The 18285-nt window shown below is 47.6% G+C and overlaps 1 protein-coding gene across 6 annotated transcripts; it reads right to left on the bottom strand.

Moving 5' to 3' along the window:
- Nucleotides 1-582: 582 nt before the first annotated feature.
- Nucleotides 583-15602, bottom strand: tcf20 (transcription factor 20). Of its 6 annotated transcripts, none has more exons than XM_072675033.1 (7): nucleotides 15309-15602; nucleotides 13289-13444; nucleotides 3809-11880; nucleotides 3467-3560; nucleotides 3254-3303; nucleotides 1629-1722; nucleotides 583-672 (listed from the first exon to the last, which is right to left on the bottom strand). In XM_072675033.1, the coding sequence occupies exons 3-6, from the start codon at nucleotides 10919-10921 to the stop codon at nucleotides 1654-1656; spliced, it is 7326 nt and encodes a 2441-aa protein (XP_072531134.1). In that variant the 5' UTR covers nucleotides 10922-11880; nucleotides 13289-13444; nucleotides 15309-15602; the 3' UTR covers nucleotides 583-672; nucleotides 1629-1653. The 6 variants fall into 6 exon arrangements, with proteins under 6 accessions (XP_072531134.1, XP_072531135.1, XP_072531133.1 ...); XM_072675034.1 differs by having other exon boundaries at nucleotides 13293-13444; XM_072675032.1 differs by lacking the exon at nucleotides 13289-13444 and having other exon boundaries at nucleotides 14993-15602.
- Nucleotides 15603-18285: the final 2683 nt, after the last annotated feature.

The following is an 18285-nucleotide window of genomic DNA, read 5'->3' as shown; positions in this document are numbered from 1 at the left end:
TCGAAGGCAATAAATGTCTGTTCTCCACGGCAACAACGTCTCTGTGGCAACAGGACCCCGACATTCTGTATGATGTCGCTGAGAAAGTTCCGTCCTCATGAAGGAATGATGTCGTAACGAAGAACAAAAAAAAAAAATAAAAAAAACAAACAAACAAAATAAACCTCTTCTGTTCTCTGTCTGCGTCCAATCGTGCACAGGATAACGGAGAGTCCATCCAATCAAACGGCTCCTCCTCCAGCGGAGAGTAAAATACTGATTAAAAAGAGCTGTGATTAAAATAATAACATAAGTGACACTACTATAACACTACACACCCCTCCACCCACTCCGCCGGCCCCCGCAGAGACCCACCCGTCCTCAGAGCGCTCAGGAACCACGCTCAAGACAAAACAACAGAACCCAGCAGAACTTGAGAATGACAATGGAAATAAAAGTCAAACAATAGGAACGTGTCTCCTCAAAGTTCCCGTCCAGCATCCGCTTTAGTGTTGATCTTTTCCTTATTTATTGTTTCCGTGGTAACAGTAGATAATTAACTACATCTTCTCCTTTGATGAGTCAGTTTGAATCAGTTATTAGTGTTCATCAATAACTCCATCTGTAAACACGCTGGTCTCCCAGAGGCCCGTCTTCCCCCTCCATGAGGCCCGTCTTCCCCCTCCGCACTGTCTGCACATATATAACACACACACACACACACACAAAAAGATATATGTACATATATATATAAATAAATCATTTGACAAAGGAATGTTTAATAATTGTAATTATATTTGAAGGATTTGGAGCTGTGGGCAGTTTGACACACACGCACACCTAAAGGAGAAGTTCAGCCAAAACTAGATTCAGTCCAACATGTTTGGTATCAAACGTGTGCAATTTACTCAGCTCTGTAAACACTTTGTTTATTTACTTTAAAGACCTACCCAGACAAGTTATCACTAAATCAGCTCTGATAGACCTCATTTACACTATCTAGAACCAGAGCTACATCCTCCTCCTTCTCCTCTTCATCACGCCCCGCTCTGTAGAGCTGCTCCTCTCTCAGACGGGAGCGCAGTGGGCGGAGCGATACCTCACACTGCACTGAGGTGGTTCCGGTTGCTCCAGCGTTCCTCAGCTCTGTGGTTCTGGTTCTGTTTGGGGTTTATAGACTAATGTCTAAACTCCCACTGTCTCCTAAACCTCATCCATATACCAGCTAATGGAGACGGGCTGGGAGACGGGCTGTTTAGGGGGCGTGTCTAAAGAGATGAGTAAATTGGACCGTCTAAGTGTAGTGTTTGTTAGCAGTGTTAGCCTAGCACCTCCTGTAGTAAACTAAAAAGCTCACGTCAGACCCTGAACACGTATCAGCTGATTGGCTGAATCTGATCAGAGATCGATCAGGATACGGTAAGGTTTTGCTGAATGAACCAGTTAAAATGCTGCAGACTGAATAATCGAACACTGAGCCGTGTGACTGGACAGCTCCTACTGATAAACACCAACAGCAGCTTCTCCAGCCTGTGTTCAGTAAGAACTGGTCCAGTGTTCATTTCCCAACAAAACCACTCAGGCCCATCAGCCCCGCTGTCAATCAAACACTGAGAAGCTCATTAACAGCAGCAGAAAGTCTGACTGACATCTCATCGCTCTGTGTCCGTGTGTTCAGCCTCTCTCCGACTGCTCCAGATACGCAGATACTGCAGGCTTGACTGGTCGGCTGTTTGGCGGAGACTGAAAAACACACACACACACACACACACACACACACACACACACACACACACACACACACACACACACACAGTGAAATACAGCCTATCCTTCCATTGAACATGCAGTTCATTTCCACTCAGACCCTTTTGCAGTTTTACACACACACACACACATACACACACAATACAAACAGCAATGTCTAATACGGTATTCGTGACACACACTGATCTATACGGCTGTTTAATTGGGCAGCAGGAGTGTAGGAAGGTCATTATTCCTAGTATTCCCATCAAACATCCAGCTCCTCTAATCAGGCCTCCTTCACAGTGAAGCAGGGGAGCTGAACACATCCACAGAGCCTGGAGTTCACAGCACCTGCACTCCTCTACCTGCGTTCTCCTTAACGAGTTCTGCTAACTAACATCTCAATAACGTCACTGAACACTGACTTTCTGTTTATTTGGGTTTATTCTAATGTTATATAGAGTTAATTACAGTTAGACACTCTCACTGACCACTGACTTTCTGTTTATTTGGGTTTATTCTAATGTTATATAGAGTTAATTACAGGTAGACACTCTCACTGACCACTGACTTTCTGTTTATTTGGGTTTATTCTAATGTTATATAGAGTTAATTACAGTTAGACACTCTCACTGACCACTGACTTTCTGTTTATTTGGGTTTATTCTAATGTTATATAGAGTTAATTACAGTTAGACACTCTCACTGACCACTGACTTTATGTTTATTTGGGTTTATTCTAATGTTATATAGAGTTAATTACAGGTAGACACTCTCACTGACCACTGACTTTCTGTTTATTTGGGTTTATTCTAATGTTATATAGAGTTAATTACAGTTAGACACTCTCACTGACCACTGACTTTATGTTTATTAGGGTTTATTCTAATGTTATATAGAGTTAATTACAGGTAGACACTCTCGCTGACCACTTACTTTATGTTTATTTGTGTTTATTCTAATGTTATATAGAGTTAATTACAGGTAGACACTCTCACTGACCACTGACTTTATGTTTATTTGGGTTTATTCTAATGTTATATAGAATTAATTACAGGTAGACGCTCTCACTGACCGCTATGTTTATTTGGGTTTATTCTAATGTTATATAGAATTAATTACAGGTAGACACTCTAAAGGCTCTTAAACAGTTTGAAATAAAGGTTTATTTGAACGATAACTTTGATCTAATTTTTACTTAAAGACTGCATTTCTAACAGGCAGTTCAATTTCAGCACAAAAAGGGCAAATATTTTTTTTATATATATACATATTAATTAATAATAATCATTAAATTACATTTCTGTCAGGAATGCTCACATTTCTAATATCAAATGTCAGCAGACAGACCCTTCGATCCTGTCAGGATAATCCCTCTGGCTAAGACCACCCCGTCACACCTGATCATTTTTTGAGTGTGCAACAAACTAAAGCAACTAATCTATTAAAATGATTTTCAAGTCCTACGGTTTTACTAGTGGTCAAAACATGCTACCTGTACCAATACAGGACTGATCAGTCTCACCTTGTGCTTCGGACAACGCAGAGAGAAATTGTCTTCGTTCAGACAGCAGTCTTAGGAGGAAAAAACAGAACATCAAGCTTATTATTCACCAATCCTCAGATATCGCATCAATACATTTACACTGATGTCATTAGTTAATCCATTAGGTGATATTAAATTAATGAATCATTTCCCTGAAAAAGGCACAATCTCAGCCAATCACACATGCCTCACCTGCTTCCACAGCACACAGGTAATGATACCTTAGTGTGCAACCTTTGCTGTAGCAACCCAGAGTGGCACCGGCCATTTCACAGTGTGAACAGCTCTGCAGAAAAAGGAGACCCGGATAAACACAACGGTGCAATTTTAGGGGGACATATAGTAAAACGTAGAACCACACCTCTGCTAGAATTCTACCTTAAACCTGTTTTTCCCAGACAAGGATTAGACCTGGCTGTGGACGAGAGTTTCCTCTTAATGCAAAACCCTCTCTATTCAGAACGGTGTGCAGTCTGGAACGAGGTTCAAATCCCTGCCTGGGAAACTAACCCAAAGTATATTCATTTAACTCACAGTTTCTCTGGCGCCGTCCAGTGCCTCCTGAAGACCGTACAGTCTCCCGTTGACCAGGTAAACCCCGCTAGTCCAGACGATGCAGCTCTCGTGCACCCACAGCTCCTCAGGGTCTAATGGCACCAGCGGGAGCTGAGCTAGTTGAGCCAAAGGGCCCAAAGAGTCTAGGCTGGGTGGGGGAGGTTGGAACGGCAGTGAAGCTTTACTGTTGATGGGAATAGTGCGAGGCAGATCTTCACTGGATTTGTGTCTCCTTTTGAAACGGGGATGAGAAGTTAACTTTCTATGCTGTGGCCGCTGCTGCAGGTCTTCTACCATCTGCTGTTGCTTCTGGGCGAGCTCATTCTCCAGATCAGGTGGTTTCAATTCAACAGGCGCCACTTCTGCCGTCAAATCCCAATTTTGCGCTGGTGTCTTGGAGTGGTCACCACTTACCTTAGCGCAGAGATATGGCATGTCTTCAGCCACCGCAGGGGATGCGGTGCCAATGGTGGTAGCAGGGGATGTTGGGTTTGTGGCTTGACTTGCTGTGCAATCGCTGTCAGCCGATTTAACATTCGGAGGATGAAGCGACTGAGCATCAGTGGCAGCTAACTCTGTTGAAACAGAAGTGGAGCTCGGCCCTCCATTAGCTGCCCCACAATTCGACAAGATCTGACGGACCTGTGGTTGATTCTTTGGGAATTTGGCAACATAATCAGCTGGGTAAAAGGGACCATAGAGATCCCCAAGATTCTTGTAATTGGCCCATTTCTGGCACAGGCAGCATAAGAAACGACCAGCGTGCCCCGTCTCAGCTACAACAGGGCCGGGGAGGACATATCCGGATGTTGGAAGTGACTTTCCCGACTGACCCGAATCTGTCTGCTCAACAATCCCTTTTTCCTGCAGCCTCTCAATTTCCTTCTCTTTTCTCATCGTCTGAGACGTCAGAGAAACGTTTGAGGGACCATCAACTGCTGAACCTGCCCCTTTGCCTCCTCCTTTTGATTTCTCGTCCTCAGAATTGACTATGGTGCACACCGCACCAATTTCAGCTACCTTCCTTTCCACATGTATGTACGGAGAGAAGACGTTTTTTCGGGCATCTTGTAAAACGCCGCCCAGGCCTGCATTTCCTCCACCGCCTGCCTGAGGATCAAGCTCTTGTTTAGAGGCCAATCCTCTTCTTGTCCTCCACTGCCTACCCCTCGGGCCAGTTCCTTCATTCCCCTCTTTGCCCTTTCTCTGCCGGTGTTTTGCGGGCTTCAGATCTACCTCAGGCTGGTTATCTTCACTTTCTATGTCTGCCTTCACTGGCAGGACCTGGGCAGCCGGATCCACTGAGGGACAGGGCTTCTGCTCAAGTAGGTCTGAAGTTGTGACAGACTCTCCTGCAGTGGCGGCGTTGGGTGCAGTCGGAGTAGCAGCAGCAGAAGAACCAGAAGCAGGAGGGGTCTGGGGGGCTGCAGGTACGCTGGCCGTGGTGGTCTGCACTTGAACTTGCGCGCGCTTTTGTTTGTTAACACTTCCTACTGGTCGGCCCTTTTTTTTGCCTGATGGGAAATAACCTTTAGGAACAACATTCTCAGGTGCTTTGGGGTCTGAGGATGCCATCCTGGTGGAGGCTAACTGCTGACCTCTAGAGAGGAGGTGGTGTCCTGGGCTTTGGCTATGGGGCGGGGTGGCCCCATAGAAATCCCCTCCAACATAATCATCAAAACCCATTCCACTCTCCTGAAGCTTCTGCCTTAGCAGGTTAGCAGCAGACTGCTCCCCTCTTCTTGTCTCCAGTTGCTGGTAGGTATTAGTAAACTGCTGGATATCTGACAAGACAGAGGAGGACGGGGGAGGAGATCCTTGTACAGGACGAGGCAAAGGAGGTGGTGGTGGCAGGGGTCCTAACAGGGTAAAATCATCCTTATTATCATCACCTGTTCCAGGCCCTGTACTAGATCCAGCAGCACCTAAGCCAAAGTCGAAATCCGTTGGCAAATTTCTTAGGGTCCCACTGGAAGAGCCTGTCGCACTCTGCTGGAGAACTTGAGAATCACAGGAATATGCATCTTCTGCTCTGTACGGCAAGAGATCATCCAAAGAGTGAGCTTCATCAAGGTAAGGTAAACTGCCCCCTTCCCTGTGAGAGGCACTAGAGAAAGGCGCGCCAATCTCTGGGTCGGATATGTCAGAGCTGTAGTGAGACACATCAGGGTAGTCAGAATCTACGTGGCTATTGTTGTAACTGGATTTTTTGTTTGGAGTAATTTTCTGCACTATCGCTTCTAGTTTTAAGCCCCGCCCCTTCCTAGGTGGCAGAATCTTCGTTTTTCCTTGTGGTGGCGAGTTGGTGCTGGGTGTTTGGTATGGCAAGTTTGTGGGCGCTAGTTTTGGACGGGGGTCCGCACTGGGCGAATCGCCGTCATTTAGTTGTCTAGTTTCGGAATGGGGAACCGGAGAGTTGTAAGACGACCCACTCCTCTGGCTGGAAAAATCCTGATGCTGCCTCTTGGCTGGAATTGGAGAAATAAAGGATCGGACCCTCCTCCTCATCATTAATGGGTTCGTTTCCGCTGACCCTCCAGTTTTGGAAGGGCGATTACCTGGTGCCATATTACTGCTGCCGGGACCACCTGAACCCACAGCACTTGCAGCTGTAGCTGAGTGGAACGATTTAGCTGATTCCTCCGTTATACTTCGTGAGACATCTGACTCTAGAGGCTTAGGACCGCCGGTTGAGACTGTCTGTGAGCCAGAAGACTCATGAAGAACTCCAGAGTGCAGCTGCTGGCTTCCAGCTGCATCTCGCTCAGCATAAGACTCCCACAATTTCATATCGTAGTGAGAGCTAGGATCATAGTGAGCGCCAGGAAAGGAGTGCTGCCTAGACAAATGATGCTGATTGGGCAACACATCAGTAGGGGACTGAATTTTACACTTTTGGTCAGAGTTCTGACCAGAGTTGCGATGGATGGAAATATCTTTGGGCCTGTTACTGTTAGCAGACCAATCAAATCGGTCATCCATGCTATGTGGGTGCTGAAGAGAGAGGGAGTGGGGGTACGCTTGCATTTTGTTAGCTGATGGTGGGAGGTGACTCTGAGACGGCAATGCATGGAAGGGATTATGAGACTGATGATGAGTATTTACTTTGGATACATCTACTGTATCACCAAACCCATAAGCAACAAAACCAGACCCATCAACAGCTTGTGAATATGGTTTACGTCTGGGTGGCGAGGTCAGGCCATCAGCTGGCAGATGGTGTTGAGAGTGGTATGCAGAGTTGCCTGGGAGTTCAGTGTTCCCTTTGCCACCACTGTTTCTATGCGAGTCCGAATTCGCATCCATAGTGGCCTGTGAGGTCTTACTAGGCTCCTCCTTAGCTAGCGCAGTGCTGTGTGCTTCTGCAGCTGGTCTGGCAGGATCACTAGGGTTTACCTTAGAAACCTCTTCTGGCTCTTGATCCTTTTGATCTTTCACCTCATCCTTACCGCACCCTTGCTCATTCACTCCAGAGGACAAAAGAGGCTGTTGGATGACCGAGGGTCCAGACGTCCCCCTGTCTCTCTCTGGGGTGGTCCGCCGAGACGGTGAGACATCACAGATTACGGAGCGTCTTCCCGAGGACGACGATGTCTGAGCTTGGGTCTGGCCTATGGTTTCTACATTAGCAGCTAATGAGTCCGTTTCTTGCAAAAGCAACTGCTGCACAGCAGAAGGAGGAGTAGCTAGGCTTGGTGGTTTCCTGTGAGGCAAAGAATAGTCTGCTAAGTTAATGTGCTTAGGAGGAGTTTCTGCAGAAGAATCCGAGGGCTGAACATGGGCAGAATAGTTGGGGGATATATTTGCTGCAGCTTTCTCTAAGGAGATTCCGTGATCCCCCTTTGGCCTTTGTGCTTCGGACTCCCAAGAGGGATGAAGGTTCGGCCCCGTTTCGTGATCTGCTTCCTGATTCGGAGTGTGAGGCTTTCCTGAAGCCATTGAATGGTGAACACTGGCACCAGCCATTCCTGACTGACCCACTGCGTGAGATCTCATGTTTTCAATCATGCGATAGGGGAGTCGGGTATGGTAATGGGGCTGGGGCAAATTTTTAGCTTGGAGAAGAGCACTGGATGCTTGTTCGGGACGGCCATAGCGTCGATCCAGGTGATAACCTTGAAGGACTTCTTGCAACAGACTAGGATAGGGCTGTTGCAATTGGGAACTATTATCTTGGCCTCTTGATCCAACTCCTACACCACTTCTCCCCACCACTCCTAGAACCCCAGCATCCTTTCGGGGCATAGAACCAAAGGTGTACTGCGAATGACCGTAGTCCTGAAACCTATTTGCACCCATTGCACCAGGTGGGCCAGCCCTTGCCTTGTTCTTCGCACCCATACAAGCATTGTACGGTAGCTCAGGACTGCCAAACTTATACGAACCGGGGTGACAGTGGTTTGAGGACATACTCTGCCCAAACTCTGTTTTAGGGGAAACATCATAGTGTGCTGTGTACGCTTCAATGCCAATTTCCCCCTCTCCATTGTGACTCCCTGAATCCCTAAACGCATTTATGGAATGCTTCTCCTCAGAGTAGTTGAGCTTCCCGAGGTGATAAGAAGGACCGTAGTGAGGAGAAGTGGCCTCCGTTTGTTTAGCTGCCTCAGGATTTTGTTCAGAACGTGCAGAAACAATAACACCAACGGCTCCAACATTGGACTGTTCCAGAGTATTTACACTTTTACTGTGGAAATGCTGTATGCTGCTTTTCTTCTCGTCTTTATCATTCTTAGTTTGTTTACTTGAGCCGGAATGCTCCACCTTTACACTCACCATGTCCTGTGTATGCTTCACCTTGCCCAGTTCTTCCTGATGGACATGCTCTTCCTGTTCAGCTGTGCTTCTTTCTTCTTTCACACCTGAGGACAGTTTGTCCCTCAGGCCACTCTTATCATCGCTGTGACCGGGGTCTGGATCAGCTAAGCAGTTTGATTGTGTGGAGTTAGTAGGAGAGGAAGTGGAGGATGATGGGGCTGAGGGAGCAGGAGGGCAAGAGAGGACGTTTGGACTGGGTTCTGCAAAGGGAGGAACTGAGGGTGGAGAAGAGGATGATGGAGTTTGGGTTTCTGGAGTCTTGGTGTGAGAACGAGGTGTTGAAACGTGAGCAAATGATTGTTTTACAGAGGCCTCTGTGATCCTGCTGTCCATTTGCAAATGTAACCCATGACGATTCTGCCCCATCTGGCTTTGGGTCTGACTTTGTGTGGCTTGATAGTAGTTTGCTGGCTTAGGTTCAGTGCTGGATCCAGCAATCGGCCTCATTTTCTCACGGTCCGATTGTTCTCCATGATCCCTTCTCGCCTCCTCCAACTCCGATCCCAAAACCTCTCCCGTTTCTTCATTTGCCACGACAAGGCCAGCGGTACTTGCATTTCGGGGTTTTTGCTGGTTTGCGGCTGGCTGCTGTAGGTGAGCACTTTCTCTGCTTTTCTTATGCGAGAGTACAGTATCTGTTAGCAGCATATGCTGCACTGTGTTGGGTAAATTAGCCACTTGCGACGTCAAGGCATTGAGGCTATTTATGCCAGGGTCTTGGGAGAGCTTGTCCTGTGGATACACTGAAGATGAGCCTTCTTCCCGTTGCCCACCCCGAGCGCCCATTCCCATCCTGCTTTGATTCATGGCGGCTGAGCTCACTACATTAGGGTTCAGACCAGCAACCTTACTACCTGCACTGCTACCACAGCTGCTGATGCTGCTATTTGAACTGGGAGTCGGGCTAAGCTGAGCTATGGTGTGTGAAGCTCTGACACTGCTGTGACTGCTACGGGGGTTTAAGAGAGAAGCGTGTGATGGTGGCTGCGAGGAAGGGCAGTGGGAAGGTGCGGTGTTCCCTAGCCCCTCTGAAACCCCCATGAGTGGAGAGGAGGAGGAACTGCAGCTGGGCGAGTGCACCGCAGACGGCGCAGGAGAAGGGTTAGATATTGGACTGAAGTTCTGACTCAGATGAGTCTGCTGGTTTTGGCTGTGCATGGGCGATTTGGACAGGTCTTGGGGGGTAAGGTGAGCTGCAGCAGGACTCGAAGAAACCGAGGTCTGAGGATTTTTAGAGTGTGCATGGCTAGGAGAAGCATGCTGCATCTTCAGGGTGGCATCATAGCCTGCTCCAACATTGTGCTGTGGAGTGCGACGAGAGGCATGCTTGTGAACTGGGAGGGACTGGGGTGAGAAGGGAGGATGGTTAGAGGGCGGGTAAGTCTGTGCCACATTCTCCTGATGTCCCGAGTTGTTTGAGGCTGCGCTGGAGTTTGGATTGGGGTGAGTGGGTGAGTTACTGATTTTGGAGTCCATGCTGCCACCGCTGCTGGCCTCGTACCTTTGTGGTGGAGAGTTGTACATTCCAGCTGGCACTGTGGGTGCATTAAGAGGAGGGTAGTGGGCAAACTGAGAAGGTATTCTGTGTCCAGAGAGAGAAAAAGCTCGATGACCCTGATGTAACCCTTGATGCGAGGAGTACTTTTGTCCATGTTGACGCTGGTGCATTTCTGCACCTGAAGCTGATTGCATCGAAGCATTCTGAGCCATACTAAACTGCTGGGAGGGGGAAAACGAACCACTGCCACTGCTGCTGCCACTGCCACTTCCAGAAGCAGCACTGGTACTGTAGTCCATGGGGTATGGAGATACCATGCCAGAGGACGACCCCGATCCAGAAGCATGTCTATACTGATGAGGAATGTGCCCATCCATGTTTGGGTACCCGAATCCAGCTCCATAAGCCCCTCCTCCTCTTCTGTTCCTATCTCTACCAGCCATCGAAAAATAATAATCCATACTCTCCTTTCGGTAAAGGCTGCTGCCGCTTCCACTGTGGGCACTGACCTGCACCATCTCTCCAGCTCCTCGCCTCGGCCCATAGCCATGTATACTGGGCGTCTGTCCTGGCTGCTGCTGTCCACGCAGGTGTAGGTGCTGCCCGTGGCTCTGAAGGAGGGGTTGGGCTTGCTGCATGGCAGCATAGTCTTCGGTGGTCCTGGGGGATATCTGAGGGTCCGACATGTGAGGTGGATAGGGAGAGCCAACCATGTTTCCACCCCTGCTGGGAAACCCTGGAGGTGGAGGGGCAGGACTGTTGGGAAAGTTCTGCATTTTAGCAGGTCTTAGTGTTTTGAAAGAGCAGTAGGTTGAGAGTCAGACTGTTCCTATTAAAGTGTCCCCAGCCTAGCCCAAAGGAATGTTTGAAATGTCCGAAAGTTTGCACACACTAAAACTGTGACCAGAAAAGTTGCTCCACAGACTGTAGCTGATGGATGCAGTGATCACAATGGTAGCAGCTTCATGTGGAGCTGTAACAGACAAAACCAACGTGACCTTTGCCCCAACAATAGGATGTAATGGTAACGAAGCTAGCAGCTGTCACATCCATTCACATAAACAGGTTCTAGAAGTTTGGCACTAGATTTTGCATTCAATGCAGAACTTGTGCAAAAAAGACATTAAATGAATAACAAGCTGAGAAATTGGGGGTGGGGGTGGGGGGGTAGAGCAACCAAACGAGGGTGCAGCTTAATCTTTCCTTCTTCACAGAGCTGAGGAAGTCACTTCTGAGGTTCTGAGGTCATTCTGCACCCTCGGTATAACTTCAGCTACCTCATGTAACGAAATGCTTACGCTCCGTTAATGTGCGAGCAGGTACGAGCCATGAAGTGGAATCATCACAGTTCCTCGACACGCGAGTCAAACACTGTAATCCCCCGTCACGGCGACCCGCAGTTCCACAAACATTCTTAATTGTTCCTTTGAGATTAATACTTAACGACGGCACGGCTGCTCCGCCCAACACTGCTCATCTCCTTTGTTTCACTGTAACAAAATGAAACCTTGGGTCCCCATTGTTCTGCTTTCTCCAAATACTTGGTAGGCATTCAGGTTTTGCATTGTGCGGTCCGGTCCCTGTGATCACACTGCATCCGTCACTTTGGTTTCAGTCCGGTTGCTTTTCCCACTGCCTGGTCCGAGAGAGAGGTCCATCGCCATGAACATTTTGTCCTCGTCTTTCATCCCCACACGTTCTCCTTCCCCTTTACGAGCAGAACGTTCGGAAATGTCTGAAAGAAAATGAAACAGTGAATTAGCTTGTAGATACAATTCCAGGTGCTGCACCACTGAGGTCTGAGAAGTCCTGTCTCGTCCCCCAGCACCTGTCTCGACCCGAACACCCGTCTTATCCCCCAGTGCCTGTCTTGACCCAAACGCACGTCTCGAACCCCAGCGCCTGTTTGAGTCACGCTGTATTGAGAAACATCACTGCTTGCTTCATAAATAGAAATGTAAATATTTACTTGTTTAAAAGTCATTCTGCTCGTTTTCTGCTTTACGCTCTGAATTGACCAACCAACAAAACACTCATCTACACCTCAGAAATCAGCCAGTCTTCTCTCAGCCATCACTAAATGAAAGAGGGTGTACAAACAGAGCACAACCCCAAACCCTAAACTCCCACCACAGACTGCTACCTGCTAAATGTGAAAGCCAGTGGCAGCTATAATGCGTCTGTGTAAATGGGTATTTAATTAGCACAGGCCCTAATGAGAAGCTCAGGCACCTTAATGGGGTCATTAGTCATGAACCAGCCCTCTGACACGTGTCCATTGTCTCTTCCACAATGTAGATTACTTTACGGCCGCTTCCTCGCGACTGCAGCGAGCGGTCGAACGACACTCAGCCTTCAGTTCAGAGGACGCTGAACACACTCTGCTGTCCGCACTGTGCTGTTTAACAAGGAGGTGGTGCGGAGCTAGTGGCGCAGTCTGAACAGGTGGGTTTACTGTGCTTTAAAGGGTCAGTCAGTCACGCTAGGAATACTGAACACTCGCTTGACCTGTTAACCCCGCAACACTCCAGGGCTCATCACACAGTGAGGTGCATCACTCAGTAACTACAGGGACTGCTGTACAGACTGGTGGGTCGATTCTCTGCTAATAGTCTGTAATAACACCCACAGGCCGTCTGATGGGCTAAGACATCGCTGTTGGAGCTGAAGTGCCTTACACTTTGATGAAATAACGGCCCGAGGTGAGTGTACACGTCAGTCCTACTAGCATCATAACGTCTGGCATTTTCAGTGAGGGCCACGTTTGCTTATCTAGAAGATATTAGAAGAAAGGCCGTTCAAAAGGCTTTACCTAAACAACATTCAATAAAATCCTCAGCCTGCTAAACGCCAGCGAGTGAATGAGACACAAGGCAGGTCTCTGAGGTGTTTTGCATTTAAAAGCTAGTAACACCAAAACAGCCCATTAGAAACGGAGCAATGGCCACAGCGCTAAGTCGTCTTACAGCTAACGATTCCGTATTACAGCCGAGTTAGGCCTTTAGGTGCTCCGTCACAGGATGTTCTATTAAGCCTAGTTTAGTATTTGGCTGCAATTTTAAGGATTGGGGTAAAAATGTAGCTCTTTGTGCTAAACAGTTTCTGAGCTTTAGTCCACCTCACAGGTCAACATGAATACTGACCTACCGACTCTCGTATATGCAGTTTCTGTCCATATCGGTCAACTTAGTAATCCGACCACCGTGTATCACCTTCACTATTAACGTAGGTCTTTATTTCCCCCTTCAGGTAGGCTCGGGGTCGCACGTGCAGGCTGCCCTCTCCGGCAGAAGCGTGTGCTGCAGGACAGCAAATCAAACAAAGCAGGTCATAACAGGTTATCCATGTAATTACAGCAGAGCCACCCGGCATTAGCTCTGATCTGCTGGGTCTCTCCTAATGAACTGGGCCAGACTATTTACATTAGTGCTGTTAAATGAATCAATGTGGTTTGAGTGGTTTATGACACCACCAGAATAGACTATTGGTCCAACACAGCAATCCCACCAGTACATCAGGACATGTGTAGCAGTAGTAGTTCAATACAGAAGAGTGTTGGAGTATTACACCTGCAGGTCAGCTACCACATTTCAGTAGCAGATTTAATGGTGTGATTTAGTAATCCAGTAAATAAATGTGTATGTTTTTTTACTGTCTCAGCTGCTAGCAATGAAGACTGAAACCTTTTTTAACAGATCCCAGCTTTGCCTCAGGGCCAGTGTTTCTGTTCCATGTAAGATTTCATATTTTCCTGAGTTTGGGATTAGAACTGGTATTTTAATGATCACGGGCAGCTAGATAACTAAAGCTGAATAACAGGCCTGAATCCATGTGTGCTGATAAGGTGAAGACAGCAGGGTACTTGTAGTGTTGTGCCCACCATAGGGGCAGTTTTCCCACCTAGTCTGAGGTAAAAAGAAAGAAAGAAAAATGTTTGTCAGTCTATGTCTGAAAAAGCCTGCTTCAACTAATCACCAGCACCACCGTGCCCCGGAGCCGGCGCCAGCTCTTATTCCAGTATCCAGCTACAAACACATGCAGACAAGCCCGTAGTTCGGCTTTCTGGCCATTTAACCTGCAGGAAATTGACGTGTGATGGATAAAATAACCCGTTTAACATCCTGCTGTGCTCAGTTTTTAAGATGACCTGTAAATGTGTTTAAATTGTTCATATCCAACAGTTTTCAGGTACAAATCTGCAGATACTCAAACATGTCTGATCATCTGCATCAGCATTACTGAGACCCAGCGAGCGAGATCAGACCTGAGGGTTTAGGGCTGGTTCTGGGAGCTGGTAGTGTTTTCACTGGGACAGGGCTCAGTGTTTATAGGGTTCCCTGCACGGTTCTGCACAGTCCCGGGTTTGGGATTAGATATATGTTTAGTTTAGGAGCGTTTTAAGGATCATTGGACAATTAGATCGGACTGAGCAGGGTCTGGAACTGTGCTGTGAGCTGAAGCCATCAGCATTAGTCATTAGTGCTGTGGAGGCGGATTCTCCCCTGATCTGAGATTTTAAACACTATTTTAATCTGAAGACTTTCACATGTCGGACTGCGTGATAAAGCCCGTTTCGCCTTATTAGCACCGTTAGCCTCGCCGTGCTACAAAAGCTGACGCTAGCATCTCACTCGGATTTCCGGTCCACCTTAAACGGCGCAGCGGTCACAGCCAGCCGCCTGGAAGGCGCCGTAATGAAGCCGCTGCTCCGCTTAAGGTGGACCGGATAATTCGGACAGACTCGTCACCGAAGCTTATTGTGAAAACGCTGCTTACAGACAAACCAAATATCAGACAGCTAACGATCACGCCGAAAACACCCCCCTAGAGCCCGGCGGGATGACTACCTCGACACGGGGCAGCTCTGAAACGAGCCCAGCATAAAGCCCGTGTTCACTAGCGGCGACATTGTTGTAGCTGATGGAGGAAAAACCGTGCTGGTGATGCGGCTAGGCTAAGCTAAAGCTAAGCTAACCACAGCGCTGCAGAGTGATGATGATGATGATGATGGCGATGATGATGGCCATGATGATGATGATGGTGGTGGAGGTGGTGGAGGTGTTGGTGGTGGTGAAAATGATGAACAAACAGGGGAAAAAAGACGACACGTATTCCCACCCCGGGTGCGAGCGGACTGCACGGAGGGCGAGCTGAGGCGCATACCTGCGGGAGGCCCGCTGAACGCGGGTTTTGTGTGAAAATCCCCGGGCTCGAGTGAGAGGCTGCTCCGCTCTCCGCGCACCAAAAGCCGCAGCCAGCGGCGCCGAGCTCCGTGGGAGGGGCCCGTCAGTCCGCGGCGTGGCGAGCTCCGGGCCTTTTCCACAAAATGAAAGGTGAAAAATCCCTTTTTGCCTTTTGTCCTCTAAAAATAACAAGACAATCAGGGAGCCTGTAGGTCCCGAAAGCAGAGTCCACACACCCCCGCCCCCTGCCTGCCTCTCTCTCTCTCTCTCTCTCTCTCTCTCTCTCTCTCTCTCTCTCTCTCTCTCTCTCTCTCTCCCGCTCGCTCGCTCACCCTCTCGTCGTCTCTCTCTCTCTCTCTCTCTGTCTCTGTCTCTCTCTCTCTGTCTGTCTCTCTCTCTCTCTCTGTCTCCATAAAAATCATGCATTATATTCTACACCTCAACTCCACGCTGCCTCCCTCTCTCTGTCTCAGACCTCCTCACCTACATTGGCTTATAGAGGGGTCAGCCCAGCCTGATGTGCAATTTCACCTTCTGATCCCCTGAAAGTCTATACACACACAAGTAGAGTGACTAAGACCTCTGACCCTGTGAACACCTGGTGGCTTCAAGCATCTGGAGCATCAGGATTATATCCAGGCATGCATGTATATACCCCCCCCCCCCCCCCCCCCATAGTCCAATCAACTAACCTCATAGTTCTCATATTCCTAAACTTCCCAGTACAAACAAACAGAACCTCTTCCAGTGAACATCTCCTAAAACATCTACCCATCATCTAAATACCCCCCCCCCCCAAAAAAAAAAAAAAAACACTTCATCAGAACTCCTCTTGCTCATAAAGTTTGTGGGTTCTTGAGGGGAACCAGAGCTCCACTCTAATTTCGTCGCTTGGTGTTGGTGTCGGTTGGTGTCGGGCGAGCTCTGCCTGCTGAAGGTTTGCTTTTTCCCTCTGTACAAAACTCTGCCTCTGCTCCGAGCGTGTGGAGGTGTTCAGTATTCTCTAATCGACTAGATGATGTGCTTTCTGACTCACTGTTATCTAGAACATGGACTAAAGAATATGTGTTTTAATATTTGTTTACTAGGAACAGATGCAGTATGGGAAAGTTTCTCAACGCTCTGATTCCAGATTCTGATTTACATCAGAACTTTAATAAATCACACTCTCCTCCAGTCTGTAGAACACACACACCTCCCCCAGCGTAAATCATCCACTCTTCAGTTCATTAGGAAATAAATACACACACACACACACACACACTCTCCCTCTCTCTCTCTCCCTCTCCAGACAGTGGTTTAGGATATGGAATGCTGTAAGGAGGTGTGTGTAGTTGGAGTATGTGGATGGCAGAGGCAGAGTGAACTGAATGGTGGGTCGGTTCTGGATCAGGAGCTGCAGCTGAAGCTCCTCTGTTTGCTGGTTGAAAAGAGAGTGAGCTGCACTCCGGAGCACTCTGCACAAAAGCCTCCTAAGTCCGTCTCACCTTGTCACCTCCACACACACACACACACTCACCTGACCTGCACCTTCTCTCTCTCTCCCCTTCTCAACAACTGTTCTATTCCCCTGTTCCTATGCAGATACACGTCTATTTCCATCATGGTTACCATAGCAACTGCATCAAGGAAGCCTAACTGTGGATAATTTACAGGCTACATATTTACACCCCTCATACACACACACATACACACATTTTAATGAGTACACCAATATAAATGTACAAGTGATGAGACTTGATCACCTTCACATCATCACCTTCATCACCTTCATCACCTTCATCAAATCATCTTCATCACTATCACCTTCATCAAATCTTCCTCATCACTATCACCTTCATCACCTCCTTATCTCTATCATTTCCATCACTATCATCACCATTACCTTCATCACTATAATCATCATCATCATCATCACAAAACTAATACACACCCATCACAACAACACACACTGGTCTGTGTGTGTGTGTGTGTTGATGCTGATGCTGATGCTGGTCTCCTTCTCAGTCTGATAGCCGTTTCCATGGAGAATCTCTCAGTAATTTAGAGCAGAACTCTCAGTCGTGTTCCTCCTCTACAGAACACAGAACCACAGTACTGTACAGAGGAACTCTCACTGCTTCAGATAACACACACACACACACACACACACACACACCTATACAACACAATGATGAACGTCATCAATGCAAACCTACACCTTCTGGTATACAGACACTGCTTCTCCAGCGCTCTAGAGAAGATAGTTCTGCCACTCCAACTCATTCCAAAAGTATTGAGGCTCCATCACCACTTCGGAGAACCCCACAGCCCTACTGGTGAGGATTAAACTGGATGATGTATTTGCGCAGTGTATGCTGGGTATTGGAGTGAGAGAACACTGATGAACAGAAAGTGCTGCTGAGAGCTGCAGATCTGCATTAGTCAATATTACACACCACAGATTCCATAATTACTGAGGATTTTACTCTTTATCTGTAAATGAGCCTGTTTGTGTGTCTGAACTACAAACTGTACAGCTGAACACCCTAAAATAATAGCAATTACAGTAATAATATTAATAGTAATATAGTAATAATAATATTAAAACAAGATCACTATTAATATAATATAATATAATATAATATAATATAACCTGGGTGCTGGTTGTAAGAGCACACACTCCAGCCTCACTCTCAGTGACTCTTTCTTGCTATAATCATTTTCACCGCCACCAGAGGGCGGAGCAACACCCCCAGTCTCACTCCTCACTGAGGCGTGGGAGACCAGCTGCTGTTCTCCTCAGTGTTCCTCCTGTTTTCTCATTTAAACTTTCAGGAACTGTCTCAGCTTCATCAGGCCAGCGGATCTCACTTGTGTTGCACTTGTGTTCTGTATGCACTGTCTATGTTGCTCCATGGTCCTGGAGGAGCGTTGTTTGGTTTCACTGTGTCTCTGTATGGAGCTGAAATGACAAT

The sequence above is a fragment of the Salminus brasiliensis genome, chromosome 3 (assembly GCF_030463535.1).
Source record: "Salminus brasiliensis chromosome 3, fSalBra1.hap2, whole genome shotgun sequence".
NCBI classification, from domain to species: domain Eukaryota; kingdom Metazoa; phylum Chordata; class Actinopteri; order Characiformes; family Bryconidae; genus Salminus; species Salminus brasiliensis.
This window is presented reverse-complemented; position numbering and strand designations above follow the sequence as displayed.